This window comes from Tamandua tetradactyla, chromosome X (assembly GCF_023851605.1).
Source record: "Tamandua tetradactyla isolate mTamTet1 chromosome X, mTamTet1.pri, whole genome shotgun sequence".
NCBI lineage: Eukaryota > Metazoa > Chordata > Mammalia > Pilosa > Myrmecophagidae > Tamandua > Tamandua tetradactyla.
Genome location: NC_135353.1, coordinates 165493660 through 165517720, shown reverse-complemented (window position 1 = coordinate 165517720; position 24061 = coordinate 165493660). Strand labels below are relative to the sequence as shown.

Genomic DNA, 24061 nt, shown 5'->3' with positions numbered 1-24061 from the left:
CCAACCCAGAGGGCCCTGGCATCTGGCAGGCAGGGGTCTGCTTTTGCACCGAGCACTGTTCCCCTGGGGAAAGAGTCTCGGGGCTTCAGTGTCTCCACCTGGCTGGGGAGGCCACCGTTAGCAGGCCGAGGGGTCATGTGAGATTGTCCAGGACAAAGCCCACCAGCTGGCTGAGGTTGCTGGTTGTCCCCTGGCCAAAGCAGACCTCTCGGGGGGCTCCCGGCCTCTCGCTGACATGCAGGAAACACACTTGGAGCCAACAGCAGCCAGAAAACACTCCTTGCTGAAAAAGCTGACAGCCAAAGAAGTCCAGTATTCCAAACTCCCAGACATTACTCTTCTGACATTAAAAAGGGAGCCAAGATTTATTAAGCTCACTTCATTATAGAGCTGCAGTCAAATAGATTCTGAAACTGAGCAACTCACCAGAAGTAATTGACCCACTACTGAAGCAGTGCCACCCACCGGCACCTATCTGAGAGAAAAACCTCCTCCTGCTCTCAGCACAGCTTAGAATATTCATAGTATTATATGCTGCATCAGAGGAAGCCACGGAGGCCTTGTCCCATGAGTATTTTGGAATAGTAACTAGGAAAATAATTTAGACGTCCTCAATGCTTTTATTGAAAATCGTTCCAAAATTTGTCTGTATACAAAGAAGCTGCAGCTACCTGGAAGTCCCAGGGCTGTGCCAGCCCGAGAGGTGGATGGGTGACTCGGAAGAACAGCTCAAGTGTTTATTGTCATGTTCTGGGCTAAGATGAAAAAATGTTCTACACATTTCACTGCCTCTTAATAGAGGCCAACTCCTCCCACAGCACAGCAGCCCGAGGCGGTGTGTGCCGCTGCCCCGCTGCCCGCTGCCTTGGTTCTCTGTGCCAGCTCTGCGGGCTGCCCGCTGCCTTAGTTCTCTGTGCTGTCACACGTGGCCCTGAGGCTTCCGGACTTTAGATAAGAAACACCCTCTCATGTGGTTTCTCCAGCCCAGGGCTTCAGGAGCCCTTTAGCTACCTGCTTCAGCTCCCTGGTTAATTTTTTTTTTTTTTTTGGCTAAAGTTTTATTTTGAAATATTTTCAAACCACAGGAAAGGTACAAACATAACATAAAAAATGGCACAGAGAATTCCCATATAGCCCCCTTCCCAGATGCCCAGATTCACCAAATTAGAACATTTTGCCTTTCTTTCTTTCCTTCTCTCTTCCTCCCTCCCTCCCTCTCTCTCTTCCTTTCTTCCTCTTGGTCTCTTGGTCTTTCTACATCTCTCACTCTATTTCTAAACCTTTGAGAATAGGTGAAAATATATATGCTCCTTTACCGCTTAATTTTTCCATGGATATTTTCTAAAGAACAAGGATATTCACTTATGTGACCACATTAAATATGGTTATCTAGTTCAAGAAATTTGAGTACTCAGGACTCAAATTTAATTTGCTTTAAAGTGTTTGTGTTTTTGCTGTGGTTTGGTGTTCGTGCCGTCATCTGCTGGACCTGGGACCCTGCCGCCCCCCCCCCCCCCCCGCGCCCCCGCCACGCGCAGGGGTTTGTGTTGTGGTTTTTTGAGTAGGGCATCTTTGGGAGAAGGTCCATATTGTATTTGAATTCACTTGCTATATATTTCGGTTTCTATATTGGCTCAAGCGTTTAAAAATCATACATTAAACATGAAAACGAATTAAAATCAGAGTCGTTCTGTTGATGTTCCTAAATCCTCCTTGGAGGGAGAGAGAGAGAGAGAGCAAGCCGTGTCGTCGAACCAGTTTGGGGGAATCACGGGTTCAGATTTAATACTTGTCTCGTGGGTTCGGGCTGTGGTTGGGCTGTCTGCTTTCCTGCGACCGGGGACTTGTACGGAAGCAGAATCCTGATTGGACGAGGGAGGATCGCGGCCGGGAACTTCGGGCTGTAGGATTCCCACGCGTAGCAGCCAGTGTGTTTTCCTAGCGACGACGGAAGACGGGGCCGCCCAGGCGCAGACAATTAGGGGCGTGTCCGTTTGCTCCAACAGCTGCGTTCCTAAAACTGGCATGTCAATCAACAGGGGCCTGGGGCGGGGGTGGGGGAGGGGCTCCCTAAAGATAATCCATTTGAAAATCCTTTCCTCTAGCTTTCAGATTTGCTTCAGAGAAAGGGGTCTGTACATGTGGTGCTTTTACTTCTCCCCAGAACACACACCAAAAAGTGCTCTTTGACATTTCTCCTATGTGGTGCATAGGGGATGTGGAAAGTATTAAGTGGGCATCCTAGTATTTTTACTTTGCTATGCTTTTTGTAGTTGGTCAGTGGTTAATATTTAATTCATTAAATTATGACCACTGGCAGATGTAAATATTACAAATATATTTTGTATAGATTTAAGCTGGCATTCACAAGTAATGTGTGAAAACTGAATGCTGTAAGAGGGTGACATTTTTCAGGCAACGAGAAAAGAGCCCAGGTGCTCTCCTGTTGTTCTGGAAGAACTCTATATTCGTTGCTACATTCCATTGTCATCACATCACCAAACATACTGCCTGGAAGAAGAGGCTTGTTTTACCTGTTTTTGCAGTAACTGTCAATATATATTTTCACTTGTATTTAAAGTTGCATTTTGAAATATTAATGCTTTTAATAATGAATGTACTGATACTGTTTTTGGTTATTATTTCGATTAATTTTCCAGCCTAGCAGTTGATCGTGTAGGATTATATATAATTTTCTAGTAAAACCTAATTGTTGAATCAATTCAGCAAACTTATACAAAATTGACCTGAGTTTCGAATTTGTTTCCATTGTTTTTTTCTGCAGGATGACAAAGCCATTGACCTTTGCTGATTGTGTTGGGGATGAACTTCCTTTAGGATGGGAAACTGTATATGATAAACAAATTGGAATTTATTACATGGACCACATAAATAGTAAGTAGAATGCTGTATCTGCATTCTTACGTGCAAATGAGTTGTCATGTTGAATATCAAAGCTGCTAAAAACTTGCTTCATACTATCCCATGCAGTATTAAGCTGGGTTTTATAAATGTAATCTGAAGTCTTCATTAGCTGACTTCTTCCAAACATAAAGTAGTAATGTAGATAGATGTACCTTGCTTGTGTTTTGCTGAGGACTTCAGGTAGTATGTTTTATAGAGGGTTTTAATATCTAATACAAGGACTCAATTTCCCAGGCAACCTGGGAACAGAAATACATTTCATAATGAGAAGGTTGTTTATTGCCAAGTGGAACTAAAAAGTTCTGGGAGCAGGAAATGTCCAAGTGGTTACCCCTTCATTTGAACTTTAATGCACCAAACCTTTTTAAAGGGGGTGTACAGATTACAGCTAAAATAATGCATCTTCAACCATGAGGTCTCCTGGGTAGAACTGTCTGGAGTGGCGACTCTTATCTGGGGGTGATTCTCTCCCGTCCCACTCCCTCCCAGGGCCATGTGGCACTGTCCGGAGAGGTCATCACAGTGTGGCGGGAGGGACGCGGCTGGCAAGGGGGGCTGCTGCCAAGTGTCTGCACTGCGCAGGGTGGCACCACAGCGAGGACCATCCTACCTCAAATGCCACAAATGCCGAGGCGGGAATCCCTGAGCCACAGGCTCTGTTTCGCTCAGAATCAGTTCTCTTCTCTGCTCTTGTTTCCTGCTCCCTCATCAGCCTTCCTTGATGGGGTACCAGCTGGGGACATCCATTTCTCTCTCAGATTCAGGCTTTCTCACACTCTCCCATTTTTATTCTGGCTCCCATTGGGGTTTCTGGCCTTGTCAGTTTTACTGCTGGGGACAACTTTCCGTGAGACGGACACCCAAAGCCTGGCCTGCCCTCGGCCCGCTTTCTGTCCTGCAGTTTACTGAAAGCACGGGAGCCTGGGGGGACGTGAAGGGGAGCAGTGCTCTCCATCTCCAGGGCTTCTCATTTCCTCTTAGTGGACTCAGGTTGGTGGCTTTGGGCAGAGTCCTGCCTTGTCAGCATCAGTTGCTGAAACCCTACTTGGGAGTCGCCTTCGTGGCCCAGTTCTTGGGCAGTGGAGGGACAGCCTTGGCTGGATGGCAGTGGTGATTGGAGGTGGCGGGGAGGTCGTGTCTGGCCCCTTTGCCCTCCCCGGTGCTTATCTAAGCAGCAGAAGTGCTTCCAGGAGGCTCCACCACTCACTGAACAGACCAAGGACTTGGCAGACAAAGGCCAAGGGACAGCCCTCTTTGTGGTCCCCAGCTGGCCACCTGGGTGTGTTGGGGCTGTGACCGCCGGGGCCCACCTTCCTGGCCCACAGCAGGCCAGCCTTGTGGACAGGGAGGGCCGCGGGGCTGCTGCATGAGTCACCTGTGGCACAGTGTGCAGGATGACTTGTGACCATCAGGCTTCATCCTTCCCGGGGCAGGGGGTGCGTTTACCTTAGGGCAGAAACGTTTGCCTGCAACAGCCTGCCTGCCTGCTGCTGGGCCCAGCACCCTTTCTGGCTCGTCCCTGCCCTAAACCCAGCCTGCTCCTTCTGTAGCCCCTCTCTGCCCCTGGCGTCCCTCACTCGTCCCTTCAGTCACAGCAGGTGTTTCTAGTGCACCGCTCTGTGCTCGCCTGCTGCTCCTACCCCACCCTGTCCCATCCCTGGCGTTTCCGAGTGGGTCTTGCCGCGTGGCACGGCTGGGACCGGGGCTGGTGTGGGAGAGCCCTGGGTGTGAAGGCCCGAAGCTGGGGCCCCATCTGTTTAGGCTCTGAAGACACAGGAAAAGGAGACCTGATCTCTGCCCTCAAGGAGATGACACCCTGGAAGTAGATGCAAACCCTGATTCTGAGTAATCACCAAGCACTTCTTCTGGCCCCCATGAGCCTAATTGGGGTGCCCAGTACCAGAGAAGAGGAGAGGAGAAGGAAGAGGAGAGGAGAGGGAAGACGTTGGCTCAGGTTATTCCCTGCTGCCCCCCCCCCCCAAAAAAAAAAAAAAACAAACCTTCAGTCACTCAACTCTTGAGAGCGGAGCTTTAAAATTATTTAAAGGCCTAGAACCTGAGAAATCAAAATGTCTCATTGGAGCTGTGCAGGTCGCTGGTGGGGTGAGGGAGCAGAGGGCATCTGGGGTGATAGCCTTGGAGGTTTCCCACATCCTCTGGCTCCTGGAGTGAAGTGTAAACAGTGCTGGTTGGCTGCAGGAACCGGGACTCTGTCCTAACCCCATCCCACTGGATCTGAGCTCCGGGGCTCAGACCAGGAGTCTGGTTTTGGTTTTCTTTTCTGCCCTGCCCCACCCCCCCACCCCCACACCATGAGCTCTGAGGCCTGGAGAGGCTTTTAGGAGAGGTCCCGGGGTGGTGATGTGAAGGGCTGGGTGATATATCAAGTAGTGTTCTCCAACAAAACAGAACCAGCAAGATGTGAGTGTGTGTGTGTAGTGTGTGTGTGTGTGTGTGTGTGTGTGTGTGTGTGTGTGTGTGTGTGTGAGTTGGCTTGCGCAGTTGGGGCTGGTAAGTTTGAAATTTGTAGAGCAGGCAGGCAGGGTGGAAACTGAGAGAGGAGTGGACACTTTAGTCTTGAGGCAGAATTTCTTCTTCTTTCTGGAACCCTCAGTTCTTTGCTCATAAGCCCTCCAGCAGATTGGATGAGGCCCATGTACGGTATGGAAGGTCATCTCCTTAAAGTCAGCTGTGGCAGATGCTAATCCCGTCTAACAAATCCCCCCAGATAACAGCTGGGCCAGTATTGGACCAAACAACTGCATACTGTGATCTGGCCCGGTTGACACCTAAAACTAACCAGTACAGATGGGTAGGGGATATTGGCAGGAGGATAGATGGGGAGGGGGCTTCTAGGTATGGAACTTGAAACATCCTAGCAAGCACGCTTTAAAAAGAAATAATTTTGCATGTTTATTGAGGATTTGGGTGGGGAAACATCTGTCAGCATCTCTCCTTTATAACCTCCCCCTTATTTTGTTTAGGCTGCCAACAGCCTGGAAATACTTACCAACACTTCATCATTGTCATGGAACCACCGTAGCCTGATGTCTCTCAGTTTGTAACAACGACATCGTTTTCTATTTTGTTACCATCATTTAGGGAAACGCTTCACTAGGAGATTGGTTTCCATTAAAGAGGGTGGTCCTTCCCTAGTCTGGGTGTCTTGCCTCTTTACTACTCTTCCCCCAGATTTCAGGGTCTGGTTTGTGGACTGCACTCCTCTGTCTACAGAGTAGAGCACACCTTCCCTTCTTCATGTAAAGAGATGCCTTTCAGTCAACAATTACTATTTCCTTCTGGGTCTCAGACTAAGTGAAAGATCCTGAGAATGTAAAGACACCTGAGGCTGTGCCCCTGCCTTCTGGGATCTTGTAGTTTAGGTGGAAACCAAAGATATATGAAAACAAATTATGTGCTCCATGCTAAGTGTGAAGAATAGCCATACTAGGAAGTGAAGCAGGTGCTGGCTGTTTTTGTCGTTGTTTGGTTTTATTTTTGGTAGTGAGAGGGCAGTGGGTGTGGATGAGTTTGCTTTGGACGAATGGCTCAGAATTACTTTGGATCCATCCAGATGGAGATGCGGCTAGGAGGCAGTTGGAAAGAAAAGACGAGCTCACGAGCGAGGTTGGAGCCAGAGGAATGCAGGAGCCCTTGGGAGAGCCTCTAGAGCGAGGAAGCAGGCATGGAAGGCAGGGGGTTCATGGGAAGGAGGAGACAAGAAAGGCAAAGTAGAGCGAGAAAAGGCTGCCTGGGCTGGGAGGTGGAAGTAGAGCAGGAGAACAAGCCAAGGCCAAGTGGCAGTGGAGTTTTGGACATCCCGTGTGGAAGAAACCCATGAGAAGAAGGTTGTAAATATCTATTAGTTGACAGGTATGGGCTCATGTAGGTTTATCTGCTCCAACATTTATTTACACCATGGCCATTCTCTGTGAGGAAGTGTCTTGAAGTGTCGCCCACCTCCAGTGGACTATTTCATATCTGCATTAAGTTTTCTTCTCTCCTCAACTGTAAATATATAGAGGGTGTGCCACACTCTAGAAAGGTTGTTATGTATTGAATCTTCTAGAATGTGCACCCTGGTCATTAATTACTTTTCCCATTGACTGTTAGCATAACTGCATGATATTGGACAGTTTAAAGATTTTACTCTTGAGTCACTTGTGTTCTTACCCTTTTAATTTCAGAGCTTACGCAGATTGAGGATCCAAGAGAACAATGGAGGCGAGAACAGGAACGGATGTTGAAGGAATATTTAATTGTAGCCCAGGAGGCTCTCAATGCCAAGAAAGAGATATACCAGATTAAGCAGCAGCGGTTTGAGCTGGCCCAGGAGGAATACCAGCAGCTGCACAAAATGTGTGAGGATGACAGTCGCTCCTACGCCAGCTGTGAGTTGACTTGTCCCCTAAAGGCCCTCATGACTTTAAGAGCCATCTCCCTGCTAGGTTATCTGGAAATAGTCACGTGCACTTGGGCAAGACCTTTTCAACAAGATTCTAGTTGCCTTCTTTTAGGTAATTAATATCCTGCACTGGCCTCCAGGCGCTCCTTTGGTAGCCTTCCATTTAACAGATATTCATCAAGTTTTTCCTCCAGGCCCAAGTACTTGAATGTGGTGGGGACTAAGAAAGGAAAGTCCCTGTCCTCGTGGAGCATACATCCAAAGTGGGGAAGACAGACAATAAGCAAGCAAACAAATGCCCATTCAGGTAGTGACATGAAACCACGTCATGCCTCATGTTTGTCACTGTGAATGATGACTTCCCTCTGTGGTTAATACTGCATGTGTGGGATAATTCCTTGGGAAGTCCACATGACAGTTTCTTTAATTCTGGAGAAAAGATTCAGGAGCCTTCAGACAGGTCAAGCCCCCTGCCTCTTCAGCAAGCCCTTTCTTGGCCTTTAGATGGGTAGTGCATTGTAGGAAGAGGGACTCAGTAAAACCCAGAGAATCTGGGGAATCTTTTCTGTCCCTGAAATAAGATGAACATACACTGATGTCCTCAAAAGGAATCCCTCTTTTGTTTAGGACACTGCCAAAGGCAGGGTCCCACTTCATTAGTACTCAGAAGATTCTTGGGGATCAAGGGACCAGGTATGGTTTCAGGAGCCAAGGCATTGTTTTTACTAACACGGTCTGTCCCTCTTTGAGCCAGTCCCTTCCCAACAGAGTTGTCACCCTTAGCCCACCAAAGGTGTGCATGGCCACACCTGTCCTGGGACCAGGGAGCTTGGGGAGAATGTATGAAGTGGTACCATGAGGTGGCATTTAATACAAACCTAAGTCCATTTGAGGCACGAAAGGACTCACCTGTGACATTACTGCCAGGTCACCAGGCATCTGGTTCCAGTGACAAAGCTTTGACTGTTAAAGATGGGGTTGCAGTTTTATTCTGGGTTGCAAGTCGACCCAGATCTAAGGGGCCAATGCTCTTGTGGTCTTTTTTCCGTGCAGCTACTGTGGACGGTATACTGGCCACAAAAAGTGGAGAGAATGGAGGGGGTTTCCCACTTTAACAGGGATTTAAGATATTTCTATACCCAGGTGCTTTGAGAGAATGGAGAGGACTCACATATAATGGTTCATTGTTCCTAGGTTGTCTCTTCTTTTTGTTCTTCAGATATTGCTTCATGTTTGTTTTTTTTTTAATTGTCCATCAGAATTCAAGAGGTCAGCTCAATGCTAATTTTTAGAGACTGGTTTCTTATCTCTATAGTTTTTTTGTTTTTTTTTTTCTGGTAATGTCTGTCTGATTTTGGTATCAAATTAATACTGGCCTCATAAAATGAGTTGGAAAGTATTCCCTCCTCCTTGCTATTTTGAGTCTATATAGTGTTGGTATTAATGTTTTCTTAAATATCTGGTAGAACTTACCAGAAAAGCCATTTGTGCCTGGGACTGTTTTTAGCCACAAATTGAGTACTTTTAATAGTGATACAGGGCTATTCAGATTTTCTCTTTCTTCTTGATTCAGTATTTGTGTCTTTCAGGGAATTGGCCTATTTCAACTAACCCAAGAGTGGACAAATGTTGTTCTATAAAGGGCCAAGATAGTAAGTCTTTTAGACTTTGTGGGCCTCTCAATTGCAGCTACTCAGCCCTGCTGTTACTTTGCAAAAGCAGCTAGAGACAACACACAAATGAGTTTGTGTGGCGTGGCTGTATCTCCAGTAACAGTATAGTTCCCAATCTCTAAAAATAGGTGGCAAGCTGCATTTAGCCTACGGGCAACTTGCTGACCCTTGAAGGAAGCTGTCAGATTTATAAAGTTGTTAATAGAATTCAAATTTAAATTGGCTAATATAACTCCCTTATCTGTATATCTGTAGACGCCTCTCCTTCATGCCTGATATTAATAATTTCTCATCTCTCTTTTTGTTTCTTTAGCTGTGTAGCTAAAGTTTTGTTAGTTTCTTGATCTTTCCAGTGAACCAGCTTTTGATTTTCTGGTTTGTTGTTTTCTGTTTCTGCTCTGTTTTGTTTAGTATTGGTTTCTGTTCTTTATTCTTTTCTTCCTTTGGCATACTTGGGCTTTAATTTGTTCTTCATTTGCTAGCTTCCTTAAGTATAAACTTAAATCATTGACTTTAGATCTTTATTCTTTCCTTACGTAGCATTTCAAGGAATGCATTTTTCTTTTTTTTTTTTTTAAGTCTGTTCTAAGGATGTTCTTTTTATTTATCATCCCGTATATCTTTTCTGATAAACAGTTGCAGCTATTTTAGAAAAATCTTCATCGATATCACTATTTACCGTCAAACAGTACAATATAAATGTTTCACAAAATTAGCTTTAGAGATCTTTGAAAGTTGTTTTGCACTACATTAATTTACTATTTCCTTATTAATTACATCTCAATTTTTATAAAACATTTAAAAGGTTTTAGAAATATGTCCAAATGGACCTCAATGGTCACCTTTCTTGTGAAATGACACCTCAATATGCAGCATGGTAACTATGGAGAAACTGTACAGCAGGAAGTGAAAGAGTGACCATCAAATACATCAAATGCAGAAATAATGAGTAGCACATGGAAAAAATCTCATGTAGAGGATTTCTTACAGTTCTGTATTTAATTGGCTTGCTTTGGGGATGAAGATGTCAGGTGTTGCTTATTTTTGCATGTGACCTGGGAATCAAACCCAGGTCTCCAGCACAGCAGGTCAGAATTCTGCCACCAAGCCATCGTCGCACTGCCCAATGTCAGGTGTTTTTAAGCAACACGTGCATGATAAAAGTAATCTGGTCCTCATGAGGAACTCTACTCATTTTCTGTAAGACATCTCATTATCTTTCTCCATTTTTACATAAGATTTTTATCTTTTATTACACTTTATACAATATAAATACTTTCTAGTATATGGCTTATATCATTTTTATTCAAAGTCTTTTGCCTATAAGTACATATACACAAACATGATCTTCCTTATGCACTGATGTAAACTTCTAATTTTAAATTGCTTTATTGGTCTTCTTTTTATTCTATGCTTATCTCCCCCTGCCTCAAAATTTGTTCTCTTCACAAGTCATATTAACAACTTAGAACTTATCCTCAATTATTTTTCTTCATGTTCATATAAGTAAGGCATGAAGAATATTTCGGGAAGGAGTCCTTGCTTCTTTAAAGGGACAGTATACAGGTCGTTCTCAGCCTTTTATTCTCACCAGCGGTATCTGATGGACGGGGTGTGTCCTTCACCTTCACAGCACTCTTAGTTTTAGGAGCCTCAGCCATTCTCTTACTAGTCCTTTGTGTGTGCTGTTTAAGCCCTCCTGTACCTTGTCTTACAGAAACCGCCCACATCATATTCTCCCAAGTTGGTCTGTTTTCTGTGGTTGTTTCACATTTAGGTCTTTCACTCCTTTGCAATTTGTTTTCATAACGAGGTAGGGACTGTTTTCCCCATTTAGGTGAGAGTCTTAGTTAGTGTGTGCTTTACTGATTTCAAGGCCACCTCTCTCCTCTATCATACCAGGCTCTAACTCTCTACATGCATGTTGTTTCTGGACACCTTATACTGTTTTTTAAGTCCATCTTTCTTCTGCTTGTAATTACTAAATCACAATACAGTATTTCTACAGCTTTATAGCTACAGAAATCATTTTATTTTCCTTCTCCAAAATTGTCTTGGACTTTCTGGAACTTTTTTTTTCCATACGAATTGTAGGATCAGCTTATTAAGTCTCATGAACAACCCTGTAACAATTTTCATTAGAATAGCACTGAATTTACACATGAATTTGTGGGAAACTGATAGATTTTAGTACTTTACTATTCCTTCTGATGAAGTGATCCATCATTCCTTTCCTTCCCATCATTTTGTCTCTTTCCCAACCTCTAAAGATTCAATTTCTTCCTTTTTCCTCCTCTAGTGGTTCTAATGTTAAAGGTTTTCTACTCTTTTAGTGGTTTCCCTCACACTCCTAAGATACATACTTGTTAAAACTTTCTAACAAATTATTCAATACTGCTCTCTATTTATAAGATTATTTTAGTTATTCTCAAAGAAATGTCCAACCATCTTATCTTCTTTTTTTTTTTTGGCATAAGCAGGCTCTGGGAATTGAACCTGGGTCTCCAGTATGGCAGGCAAGAATTCTATCACTGAGCCTGCACCCTCCCCACATTTTTTTTTAGGTGCATGGTCCAGGAATCAAACCTGGGTCTCCCGCAGGGAAGGGGAGCATGCATTCTACCACTGAACTACCCATGTACCCTCCAACCATCTTATCTTTAAATCACAAATATATTGTTTGCCATTTTTTGCAGTCAGCAGTCAACCAGATTGTTGGGCCAACATTGCATGCATTATACCTATCACATCTGAATTCACTTTTTCTCGTGCATGAGCATACCTTTAGTAGTTCTCTGAGCAAGCAACTGTAGACGGTAAATTTGTATTCTTTGTATATCTGAATATGTCCTTTACTATATGCTCAATATTAAATGATAATGAGCTGTAAACAGAATTCTTCGAAACATCATATTGGAGCTCAAGAGTCTTCCAGCATCTACTGTGCTAATGGCAACCTGCTGTCAGATTAATTTGCCCTTAGGTTGTCAAGCCAGGCAAGGGTATGTCTACCATGCTAATATGTACTTCTAACAACTTCACATATAATAATTCTCCAATTCTGGTGAACTGTCAGTCACTATTTCTTTAGATACTTTCCCTCAAACACTCCCTCAAGTCTCTATTCCTAGAACGTCTATTAACTGTTTTTTGATGTTTTTATTCTTATTCTTTCTGCTGTACTCAGAATGTATCCTCCAAAACTTGCTACTAATTCACCAATTCTCTTGTCAATTCTGTCTGACCTAGTGGTTATCAAATCTATCCAGTTCATCTCAAATGATTACATTATCCATTTCCAGACTTGCTAACTGGTGTTATGCAGTCTCATACTTCACACATGCATGCATATGGGTATATTTGTTAGTTTTTGTTTTATACTAACTTGCTGCCTAGAAGCACGTAAGTTTGCAATAAATAAAATTCAATCTAAGTCGAATGATTATGTTAACATAAATACCAAAAGGATGCCCATAAAAATTGTTATTACTAAAATTTTATCAATGTAGCCAGATAAAGAATCATTATAAGAAAGAACCAACTGTATATTTGCCAGGAATAGTTAGAAAATGAATTCTACAAAGAAACAATTTTTAGGTCTGTCTTTAGAAAATAAAAGTACATAGTAATAAAAAAAACTAGAAGAAGAAAAATTTAAAATCTTCTTGAAATATACTAATGAAGCCATAAATAAATGGTGAAGTATATCATGTTCATAAATCAAAAGAAAGCCACAGTGCCGTGAGGACCTAAACTCGGCACCGCGCTGATTGAAGTGGACGCATTTCTAATCTGAGTGACGGGTACTATTCTCTCAGTGGAACCAGACTATGCCCTCATCCCATAGGCCCTCAGCAGGCCAAGCCGTGTGCAGGGTTCTGGCTGTCGGTCCAGGGCTGTGACCAAGCAGCCCACTCAGTCTGTCGGGTGCTCACGGACTTCAACTTCAGATGGAGGAGCACAGGACACAGAGAAAGGAGCATCCTCAAGAATGCTCCAGGGCAATGCCCAGGCCGGGGCCACCAGCTGGGAGAGCGGGGAGACGGGCACGTCCCCGGCAACAGCAGAACACAGTCTTCTCTGCTGTGCAATGGCGCGCTCCAGGAGAGACAACATGGCAAGTCACAAGTCTCAGAAAATTAGAAAATTCAAAAATCACATACAGTTATCTGCTCCAACCTGCATTTTTCTCTAAGCACTGCCTTAGCTGCATCTCATACGTTTTGGTATGCTGTATTTTCATTTTCAGTCCATTCTTAATCTTTTCTAATTTCCTTTGTGATTTATCCTTTGACCCGTGGGTTCTATAGAAGTGAGGTGTTGGGACTCTTTCCGATGCCTTGTTCATGTTGATTTCTAATCTTGTTCCACTGGGGTTCGAGAATATCTTCTGTAAGGTTTCAAGCTTCTTTTGTGGCCCAGCATGTGATCTTACCTGGAGATATCGTAGGATTGGGAACTCATGGAATTGGTGCCTTGAGGCCACATGTAGTAGGTGGTTTTGCTTGTAACTTGTTCTGACAACCTATAGTTATGGTTTTAAGCTGTTCAGAAAGCTCCTTGGTGAAAGCTAAGTCGAACCATATGAAATTGCCATTTTTGTACATCCAGAAAAGGTCTGAATTTTAACAGTTGCATATAGTTCAACCTGATGGGGTTTTGTTTTCCAGTAGCCTTTAGGCATCTTACCTGTTGTTGCATGGTCAAGTTTGGTTGGGTCTTTGAAGAATCTTTGAAGTCAGTCTTTCTAAAAGTGCGATTGAAGAAGTACATGCCAGAAAATCTTGGCAGGAAGTTTCTTCCAAGTGGTTGAAAAGACGAACCTCATGGAGAGAAAGCAGGTGTTAAGTCCCGGCTGCTGAGGGCAGGGAAGGGGCCTCCGTGCTTGAAGCGAGCTGGGGCTGGGCATTCCACAGCATCAGTTGTTGTATTTTCACAGGCTTTTCCCTCGCTTGACCTTTGGGCAGAGAGGAAACTTACATTCCTTCCTGTGCCCCGTGGGATTTTGTTAACACCCAGGTAAAAAAAGAAATATCCAAGACACACTCTCTCCGGAGTGGCGTCTGTTTCCCTGCCTGTCATGTGCTCATCAGCATCCGCTTGCCCAGCCGCTGGAAGTCTTGCTCAAGTCTTGCTGGAGGTCTTGCTGCGGTGGACGCAATCCCTGCGGCCCGAGGCTGGGTTGGCTGGGCCGGGCCTGCCTGTTCCCACGGAAGGGCTGGAGGATTGGGAGCCTCGCTACAGCCTCTCAGCTTGTCAGGGAACAGGCTCTGGCTGGCATCCGGGAGCTCATCCAAGTGGTCTGTCAGGTTGCTGCTCTCCCCGGGCTTTGACCGCGCTCCTTTAATTTGCCATTTAACCTGAACTGCCCTTTACGGCCAGGAACGTCCTGCTCCATGTGACCCCGGTGAGTTGTCCCCTGCCACAGCATAAAGCTCAAGACAGCGATCCCGTTGGCTTGACCTGGCAGGATGGAATGGCCTTGCTGCGGTGACAGTCTCCAGGGTGCAGCCCTGCTCCCCCGGCCACGCTGCTGCCGCCTCCCACGGTGCTCTCCTTGCAGGCTGCCGCGGCAGAAAGTGTCTCCCGGCCCTGGTGCTGAGAACAGAACGCAACTGGGACTCATGCAGTGACTTCACTAGTAGTGGCTTGATGGAAAGAGAACCAGTGTTCAGGGAACAAGGTGGTGGTGTACGCATTATGGTCGCAGTGCTACAAAGTACAAGCTGTGACCTCCATTGCACACCGAGAAATGGAGTATTGCAGAGGCTAAATATCTTCTTTAAAGTTCCATGCCCGGGAAGTTGTAGAACTCGGATTTGCTACCTGCACCGCTTCCTAGACATGGGGGAGGCAGCTCAGTAGAGCTGATCCTGGTTTTGACACCCTTTGCCCCCTGATTTTCAAGTTATCTGGAAATAAAGATCTGTTATAAATTGACAAGACTTCTGCCACATTTTGCAACAATAACAGGGGCGAGTGGAAGGCAGAGAACTTTCTTTGTAAGCTTTCTCAGGGCCCAGGGTAGGATTGCTCAACTAGTCACTTATTTTTCACCAGGTGTTTATTTAGCACCTGGTACTAAATGTTGGTATTAAATTGGTACTAAATGTTGGGGATGTGATTTATCGTTATTGGCTAACTGTAGGGAAAAATGAGGTAATAATGGTAAACAGAGGAATTAACTAAAAGAGCCATTTCTAATGTTGGAGCAGAAGGGTGGGTGTGGGGGTGGAAGGGAAGAGAGGAAATGCATCTCACCACGCCCTTCGCAGAGTTCCCCCTGAGCTATGGAAATCTCCAGACTAAAACTAAAACTCCATTCACTGTAGAGGAAAGATTTGGTGTCAATGTTGGGTCATCTGGGATCTAAGAATATCCGAGCCTTGACCTCTTTTGTCCCCGACCAAAACGAAGTCAGATGCTCTGCTGGGTTTGAGCACACGTGGCCTCACGAGCCTAAGAACCCAGCTCCTCTTTCTTTCCCTGCGCTTGTGAGCCATCTGCCTGGTCCCCAGTCTGATTTTCTGCTTTGTCCAGCATCAGGACACATCCGTCCCACAGGTTTGGGATCATTCTCTCAGACACACCTGCTACCTTCTCACTCCATTCTGTCGAGCTTTCTCGTCTCTTTATTGCAACACATTTTTCTATTTGCCTTCCTATTTTAAAAAAAAATTTATTGTGGTCACACACGCACACACACATATGTATAACATAAAATTTGCTATTTTAAGTAAGTGTACCAATTCAGTGACATTAATTACTTTTACAATGTTATGTCACCACCACCAGCATCCAGTACCGAAACATTTTCATCCCCTGCCCATACAGAAACTCTGCACCCATTAAGCAGTAATTGTCCCCATTCCCCCTGCCCTCAGCCTCTAGTAACCTGTAATCTGCTTTCTGTCTCTGTGAAGTTGTTTATTCCAGATACTTCCTGGAAATGGAATCATACAATATTTATCCTTCGGTGTCTGACTCTTTTTACTTAGCCTAATGTCTTCAGGATTAATCCACACTGTCATGTGTGTCAGTACTTCATTCCTTTTTAGGGTTGGGTGATATTCCATTGTGTGGATAGACCACATTTTCCTTATCCATTCATTGGCTGATGGACACTTGGGTTGTGTCCATAACTTTTGAACTCTGCCTTCCTTTTCTTTTTTTTTTTTGAACTTTTTAATTATATAATATAACGTATATACAAAGCAAAGAAAGAAAAAAACAATAGTTTTCAAAGCACTCTTCAACAAGTAGTTACATGACAGAGCCCAGAGTTTGTCACGGGCTACCATACAATCCTCTCAGATTTTTCCTTCTAGTTGCTCCAGAATATAGGAGGCTAGAAGGCTTAAATGCTTTTTTATCCTCCCAATAGACTTTTTTCCTTCTTTTTTTGTGAATAATAGCATATATACAAAAAAGCTATAAATTTCCAAGCATAGCACCACAATTAGCTGTAGAACACATTTCAGAGTTTGACATGGATTACAAAATTCCACAATTTTAGGTTTTTACTTCTAGCTCTGCCTTCTTTTAATACTGAATTCATGTATTATCTCAGAAACCCTTTTTTTTTCTTCTGGAATTAGTCTGTCATTCTGCCTGAGAAATTCCAGTGTCTGGGTACTTTCAGATGACGTATACGACCCTTTGCAGGACCTTTTGAAAGGAATTTTGTGCGTAGAATTATGGTCTGAGCCACAGATGAGCAAACCATGTACAGCCTGTGGACCAAATCCTGCATGCTGCAAGTGTTTATAACTATTTTATTGGAGCCCTGCCACACCCAGTCAATTATGTGTTGTCTATGGCTCCCTTCACCTCAATAGCAGAGTTGAATAATTGGGATCAAGACTTTATTAGCCACAAAGTCTAAAATATTTACTCTCTAGTCTTTTACTGTCAAAATTGTACAGCTCCTTTTGTGCACTATTGGTTCTCAACATTGGCTGTGCAGCAGAATCTCCTGAGGGCTTTTAGAAAATACTGGCCTTGGGTGGGGCCAGGGGGTATTTTTTTTTAACTTCCCCAGCAGATTCCCAGGCTTGAAATCTGGTCCAGATTGACTGTTCAACTCCCTTCTGACAGCAAGAATGTGACTTTGTTTGTTACCCTGGCTCCTAGGAGTTACCAGAAGGCTACATCAAAGGTCTCCTTGGGTGGCTGGGGAAGAGTCAGCCTTCTCTAAGGTGAGAAAGTGCTGCCCTACCCTGAATTCTTGTGTTAGATTGCACAAAGTTCTTCCTTATCAGTCATCAGTCCTGCCAACATTCTTTCTGAGGCTAGAAGCCCATCCCACCAATGCGATCTTCTCTGTACAAGGGTTACTCCTCTGTTCTCTGGGTTTATTATAAGGTCCACTGTCAATGGAGTTGAGCTTTTGTTTTCCTTGACACAAGCATGTTGGAGCAGGCAAGGGAAAAATGGGTCATGCTGCATTTTTCAGGTACATTAGTTGAGGCAATCTTCAATGTTGAGGCCTGTAGCATAGCCCACCTGTTTTCTAAGAGCTACTGCCTTAGTCTGCCTTGGCAGGTGTTCTAGTTTGCTAGCTGCTAGAATACAATATACCTTTTTAAAAGGGGAATTCAATGAATTGCTAGTTTACAGTTCTAAGGCTGAGAAAGTGTCCCAATTAAAACAAGTCTATAGAGATGTCTGATCAAAGGCATCCAGGGAAAGATACCTTAGTTCAAGAAGGCCAGTGAAGTCCAGGGTTTCTTTCCAATGAGAAGGCACATGGTGAACACAGTCAGGGTTTCTCTCTCATCTGGAAGGGCACATGGTGAATACGGTGTCATCTGCTAGCTTTCTCTCCTGGCTTCCTATTTCATGAAGGTACCCGGGAGGCATTTTCCTTCTTCATCTTCAAAGGTTGCTGGATGGTGGACTCTGCTTCTCCTGGCTATGTCATTCTGCTCTGCTCTCTCTGAATCTCTCTCATTCTCCAAAATGTTTCCTCTTTTATAGGACTTCAGAAACTAATCAAGACCCACCCGAATGGGTGGAGACATGTCATCACCTAATTCAGTTTAACAGCCATTCTTGATTAAATCACATCTCCAGCGAGATGATCTAATTACAGTTTCAAAGAAATGGATGCATTTACAAAATAGGATTAGGATTAAAACATGGTTTATCTAGGTACATACATCCTTTCAAACTAGCACAGGTGGCTTCTTGGTTTAGATATGGTGGCATCTTGCATTTACTTCAGTAGCTCACCCCTGAGTGGGCCAATTTTGTTCATTTGGTTTTGGTCCTTTGCTTCGGGTGCTTTTAAAAAAGAAGCCGTCCCCTCCTTTGTTGGCCTCGTTTATTTACATGGGTGCCTTTGTCACCTGCTTTGATCATCAGTACCTGGGAGTGTGGAACCGTCAGGGCATGTTGTCCTTTCTCCCAGAGTCCTCTCTGCTCCCTTGAACAACACCGTCTAGTGCTTATCCCTGGAGGCACACACCTGGTCCTAAGGGGCAGTCTGCCAGCAAGGTTATCTTTGGAGAAGGGTCACTGGTCTTTTAAAGGCATGTCAGCTCTGTGGGGTTACTCCAAGTTCCCATAGCACAGGAGGCCTGTGAGTACGAGGGGGTATGCATTCCCCCCTTCAGTGACCTGTGAAATACAAGTACAAGGTAAGTACTGCAGTTTGACGAATTTTGAGTGCTAAATGCATGGGCCACATCCTCCTTTTGGATACAGGCGTTGGGGAGCTGGAGGGACTGTCCTTCTTATGTCAGGAAAGCTTTCTGATGAAAGGGTCTTGGGGGGCTGACCCACAGGAGCCCAAGTTAGACCAGAGTTCCCTGACCAATGGCCTAACATAGAGCAAGTCACTACAAATTTAGTCTTACTCTGTGAAGTGGAAGAAAGTATTCGTTGCCCCCCTTTCACAAAGATGTTATGAGTTGAGATGAAATAAGTAGACAGGCACCCTATAATAGCAGGGTATAATAATTTACATCATCATGGTCCAGCAAAGCTGTAACCTTATTATGACACCCAAAACAGTATTCTATGCCTGAATGGGCTTCTTGGCTATTTAATAGCTCTGCCCAATCAACTCTCAAAGAGAAGAATCCTTCTGAGGCAGAAGGCTGGTCTTTATTGCAAACCTTGAGGTTGGAGCCAAGTCTTAACAGAGGAAGCAGTTTCTCTTTCTAAATGCTGTGGCAGGCATGCTGTTCAAAATGGGGCCTGGGATCCTGAGCTATTCCTTGGATTCCATTCATTGTCCTCTTGGACTTACTGGCCAGATGTAAGGAATGGAGAATTTGTGTTTATACATTTTATGTTATTCAGACTTGGGCCAGTGGTCACACCTATCCTTAGCATTTAAAGATGAAATGAGTTTGGCATGGTACGTGCTTAGGTTGCCTGGAATTTTATAGTTTTCTGGACCATAGCAAAGATAACCTAAAGGTAGCACTGTAAGTACAACCTGTTCGATCATTTGAGCCAGTTCCAGCTGCGAGTGCCAGAAAACACTAACTCCACCGGGCAGGGTGGCAAGGAAGCTGTCATCACATGGCAGAGCCCTCAGAGGTGGGTGGCTTTCCCTATCGGTGGATTCAGTGGCTCAATGATCAGACTGCCCCCCAGGCCTGGGAGATATGTACAGTCTCCTGGGGGACAGGTAGCTCCATGAGACCATCAGGATTCTGTTAGGGAGCGGAAGTGAGGGGCAGTTTGCTGAATAGGTGACCGACAGGATGCCCCCTGCCTCTGCTAAGATTTCCCATGAAATGGCCCAGAAGGGGAAGACTTCTGTTGCACACACTTCACAGAGCTGTTACAGAAGTCTCACGCTGCAGCCCAGTGCTGCTGAACTTTCGTGTTGGGGTTACTTCGTCCCTTTAATGGGAACATTTTGGGATCGGCGAGTGCCTTTGAGCACATCTGAGCCCAGCCCGTCTTCCTGGCTGTGTCAGGCCACAGCGCCGCAGTCACGCTGCCTGATGCCAGCTGCCAGGCGGGCACTGTGCTGGGCCGGGCCAGGCCTCGCTGCAGCCGTGCAGCCCTCATTCCCGCTCAGGTCTGCGACCCGGGCCACTCCCAGGAGTTTAGTGTGGACATATTGCATGAATGATTTCTGTCTTTTAAGAGCACTGTCTGAGGGGTTGCTGCCATTGCTAATCTTAATAAATGGAGCAAAAGAGGCAGGCAAGACAGAAGACAGAAGCTGTAGGATTTGGAAATAGATGTTCTGATCTAAGAAAGAGTGATATTTTCAAACAGTTTTATTCTATATCTTTGCAAAATCATGATGATTCTAAATTTAAGAAAACTTGAGATAAGGTTGGCAATGCCACATTTAGCTCCTCCAGATACTTATTTCCAGGACATTCAGTTGTTTGTAATTCTGATTGATGGGGCGTAAATAATAAAAATTTCCATAGACTCGTTTTTAAAATAGGAGGTATTTGAACTGCTTAAATGTACTTTGGATTTGGTTCTAATGGAGGCTCTTAAAAAATCATAGCTATTTAAGCTAGGTGGTGGCTTTGAGCATTAGAATCCTTTCCGATGGAAAGCGAGGAAACAGTTCTGAATTTGTTTGTGGTTGTTAGTATGCAAGTTACCAGAGTGAGAGTCGCCCTAGGTATGCAGGTAAAAGAGTAAAGGAGAGGCGGATGCTGCGGGTGGGTCTTCAGAGCCGGTGGCTGAATGGGAATAGCCAGAAGGCAAGGGACTTCTCAGGTGGAGGAGGAGTGCTCCCCACCTGCCGGAAGGGACAGCTAAGTGCCAAAGTGCCACAGTGCAGAGACTGAGGGCTGCAGAGGCAGGAGGAGGAGAAGGAGACAGAAATGGCCAGAAAAAAGCAATGCAGAGAGAACAAAGGGGTGATAGAAATTACTAACAGCCACTAGGTGCCGCAAAGGCTTGCAGTGCTTCTGTGCAGACAGAACCAGGCTGCAGCTACTTAGTGGGTGGACGTGCTGTGTGTCTCATCCGGCCCCGGGCCTCGGCTGTCCGTCGTAACGGTGCCACGCCTGTTAAAAAAAAAAAAAAAAAAAAGAGTTTCAGTCACATCCACTACTCTGACTATGAAGCTTGGGCTAGGTGACGTGATTTAACTAGATAGCCATCGGAAACAAGCTGTTAGAATAGAAGAGTTTGGGTGCTTCAGTGCAATGTGTGTGCGTGGGGAAACAACTTGGGGGAATCACTTTTTCTCGAGGCTGCCAGATACTGACACGCTACAAAATTTTACTGTTTTTTCCCTTACTTCATTAATTGTTTATATGGCAAATATAGATATGAAGAAATAAAAATAAAATTGGTTATAATGCAATTGCTGAAAAGAACCACAGTTAACATTTTGATGTCTGTGCTTCCAGTAACTTCTATGCATGTGTATGTTTTAGAAGAAAGTAAAACTGGGCTCATACTGCACATGCCGCTTACATATTGAGAACGGTTTTCCATATCATAATCATATCTTTTTTTCCTTGTGTACATCTGTTTTTTAACCCTAATCGTCTTCGCTGCATGTAAACAGTTTCAGTTGACCTACAGCCATATATTTGAAGTAGAATCATGTAGAAAGGTCTCATACAAGAATCCATGATCAAGAAAATTTGAGGTAGTGAAATGTTAATTCTTTAGGAGCCATTGCTAACTTGTAAGTCTGGGGCTTAGAATTATTTAATATGGTGAACCTGAAGTTCCTGTCTATATGTGTTTGTTTATTTTAAAGGCTTAATTATAAAATAAAATATTTTCCTTTTCTGTAGCCTTCTCTGGATATTCAACAAATACAAAGTACGATCCACACCAAATAAAAGCAGAAATAGCAGGTCGCCGGGATAGGGTGAGTAAAACAAGTATTTTTACAACTAGAAGTGCATGGGCATTTTTTAGGTACCGTCCCTTATCATGGTTGGTTTTGTGGTGCTCAGTGTGTCACAGCCATATTTTGATAAGACTAGATTTTGTGGGTTCTCATTACATTTCATTTCATTCTCCCCTTTTTCTTTCCAATAGGAGGAAAGAAGTTTTATTTTAAAACCTTAATTTATCTAACAAGAAATAGCCCATCTTCCTCTCAATGTTTCCTGGGGCTCGGCTCACCCCCTTTTGGGAAGATCTGGTGACGTCAGGGCCTGAGCTCAGAGGGCTGCATCCCACCGTCTCCAGGTGCCAGCCTGGAGCCTTGCCAGCCTTAGCAGTCTGTTGTGCCCCCCTCCCAATGACATTCTCCCGCAGAGATCGGTCCCACACAGGCGTTTGGCCAGAAGGGTTCTGATGCTCCTTCCTTGGTGACACCTGAGTTCTTTGTGTATCATCTTGTGTCGTCCCTTCAAACCTCTGTCTTCTCTGGGAAGGAGGACAGTTTTGTTGCATTTGCAAGAAAGAACTGAGATGTCTTGGAAATGAACCTTTTTCTTTCCTGGTGTCTCGAGAGTTCCCTAGACCATGGTATATCTTTTAATGCAGCACTTCTCAAATTTTAGTGTACCTACGCAAAACATCTGTGAGTGTGTTAAAAGTGCAGGTTCCCAGGCCCACCCTCCAGTAGGCCAGAGGGAGACCCAGAATCTGCTAAATAGGCACCCTGGCAATGGAGGTGCAGGTGCTCAGTGTTTAATATGTGATGTCTAGGAGTAGTAAGAAGAAGTAAAGAGGAAAAAAATGCTACAAAGTTTGCTGAAGATACTATGTAAATTGATACCTTGAAAAAAGGATATAGTTGCCGCTTCCCCACTTGGCTTGGAACCTGAAAGTGAGGCTGTGTTTTCGTACCTGAGCAACGCAGTTCTAGAATGGCTTTTTTATATGCATGCCAAGTGGAATTTCATGGCGAGCATAGATGATCCACTGGATTACAAACTAATCAGAGACTTAAATGATAATGGTAATAACTGTAGAAATAATTTCACAGCTTGTTTTTGGGGAAAAAAAAATGTAATTTGTCTTTAGCTTTCCAGATTAAAAAGAGAGCTGACCCAGATGAAGCAAGAACTGCAATACAAAGAAAAGGGGGTGGAGACCTTGCAAGAGTGAGTTCCCTGCATCTCCGGAGGGAGAATTTTCCTGTGATTTCATTCTGTGCTGACCTGTTTTAGTGCCTGGATATGTGTCTTACAGCTTCACACGCTTTCACTTTTATTTATGCTCATCATTTCCCAATCCCAAACATCACAATCTGTCTTTTCCTTGAAGATTCTCAGGTCTTTTAAATGGAAATACTTGGGAAACAAGACCCTTATTTTTATATGTGGTAGGTTCTCTGTTGCTTCACTGTCCAACACATACATGGCTGTTTAAAATAAAATTATTGCGGGGGGGTTGTTAGTTTTAGTCTTCAGTTTTTAAATTAAAATTTAGATTAATTGAAAAAATTGGAAATTTAGTTCTTTAGTCTTGTAGCCACGCCTCAAGTTTGCAGAAGCCTCATGTGATTAGAGCAGGATATTCCCACCTTGGCACTATTGGCACTTGGACATTTGGGGCCAGATGGCTGTCCGTGGTGGGGGCTGTGCCATGTGTGTAGGAGCTGAGCAGCAGCCCTGGCCTCTGCCTCCCAGATGCCAGGAGCACCCCTGCTTGGTGGGGACAACCCCAAACCTCTGTAGACATTGCCAGAGTTCCCCCGATGGGGGGCACAGCTGCTCCTGGTCAAGAACAACTGGACTAGTGCTTGCTGCATTGTTCAGTGCAGATAATACAGCATTCCCATCCTTCCAGGCAGTTCTAGTGGACAGTGCTGGGGTCTCGTCCTCTGGTTTCCATATTCACCAAATGGACTGTATCCGTATTGGGAGTTTGGGGGTGAAATTCCTACAGTGAGTGAACTCTAACGATTCAGCACCTTTAAATAAACAAAAGTCATCATGTAACCAATGGTGATAATGTTGGTCTGAAAGAATTTCCTTAAGAAAGGGGGTGGTCTGATTGTTGGCTGAGAGTCCTCTCTCGAGTCAGACCTGGTTTCACTTCCCGAACCAGGCTACCTGCGTCTCACTTTTTGGGCCTCCTTTTCTCATCCGGAGCCGTCGATCATTATAGTAAATTGTCCAGAGTGGCACAAGGTGGCAGCTGCAGGGCC

General features: G+C 44.4%; 1 protein-coding gene across 4 annotated transcripts in view; it reads left to right on the top strand.

Annotated features, from left to right (window-relative positions):
* Positions 1-24061, top strand: part of WWC3 (WWC family member 3) — a 134782-nt gene that overhangs the window by 52512 nt on the left and 58209 nt on the right. For 3 of the 4 annotated variants that reach the window (XM_077145275.1, XM_077145274.1, XM_077145276.1), the window contains exons 2-5: positions 2786-2895; positions 7113-7316; positions 21747-21823; positions 22933-23012. In XM_077145275.1, the coding sequence (XP_077001390.1) occupies positions 2786-2895; positions 7113-7316; positions 21747-21823; positions 22933-23012 (471 nt within the window). Of the gene's footprint in view, positions 1-2785; positions 2896-7112; positions 7317-21746; positions 21824-22932; positions 23013-24061 lie in introns of those variants that run through there. The other variant, XM_077145277.1, reaches the window with a different exon arrangement.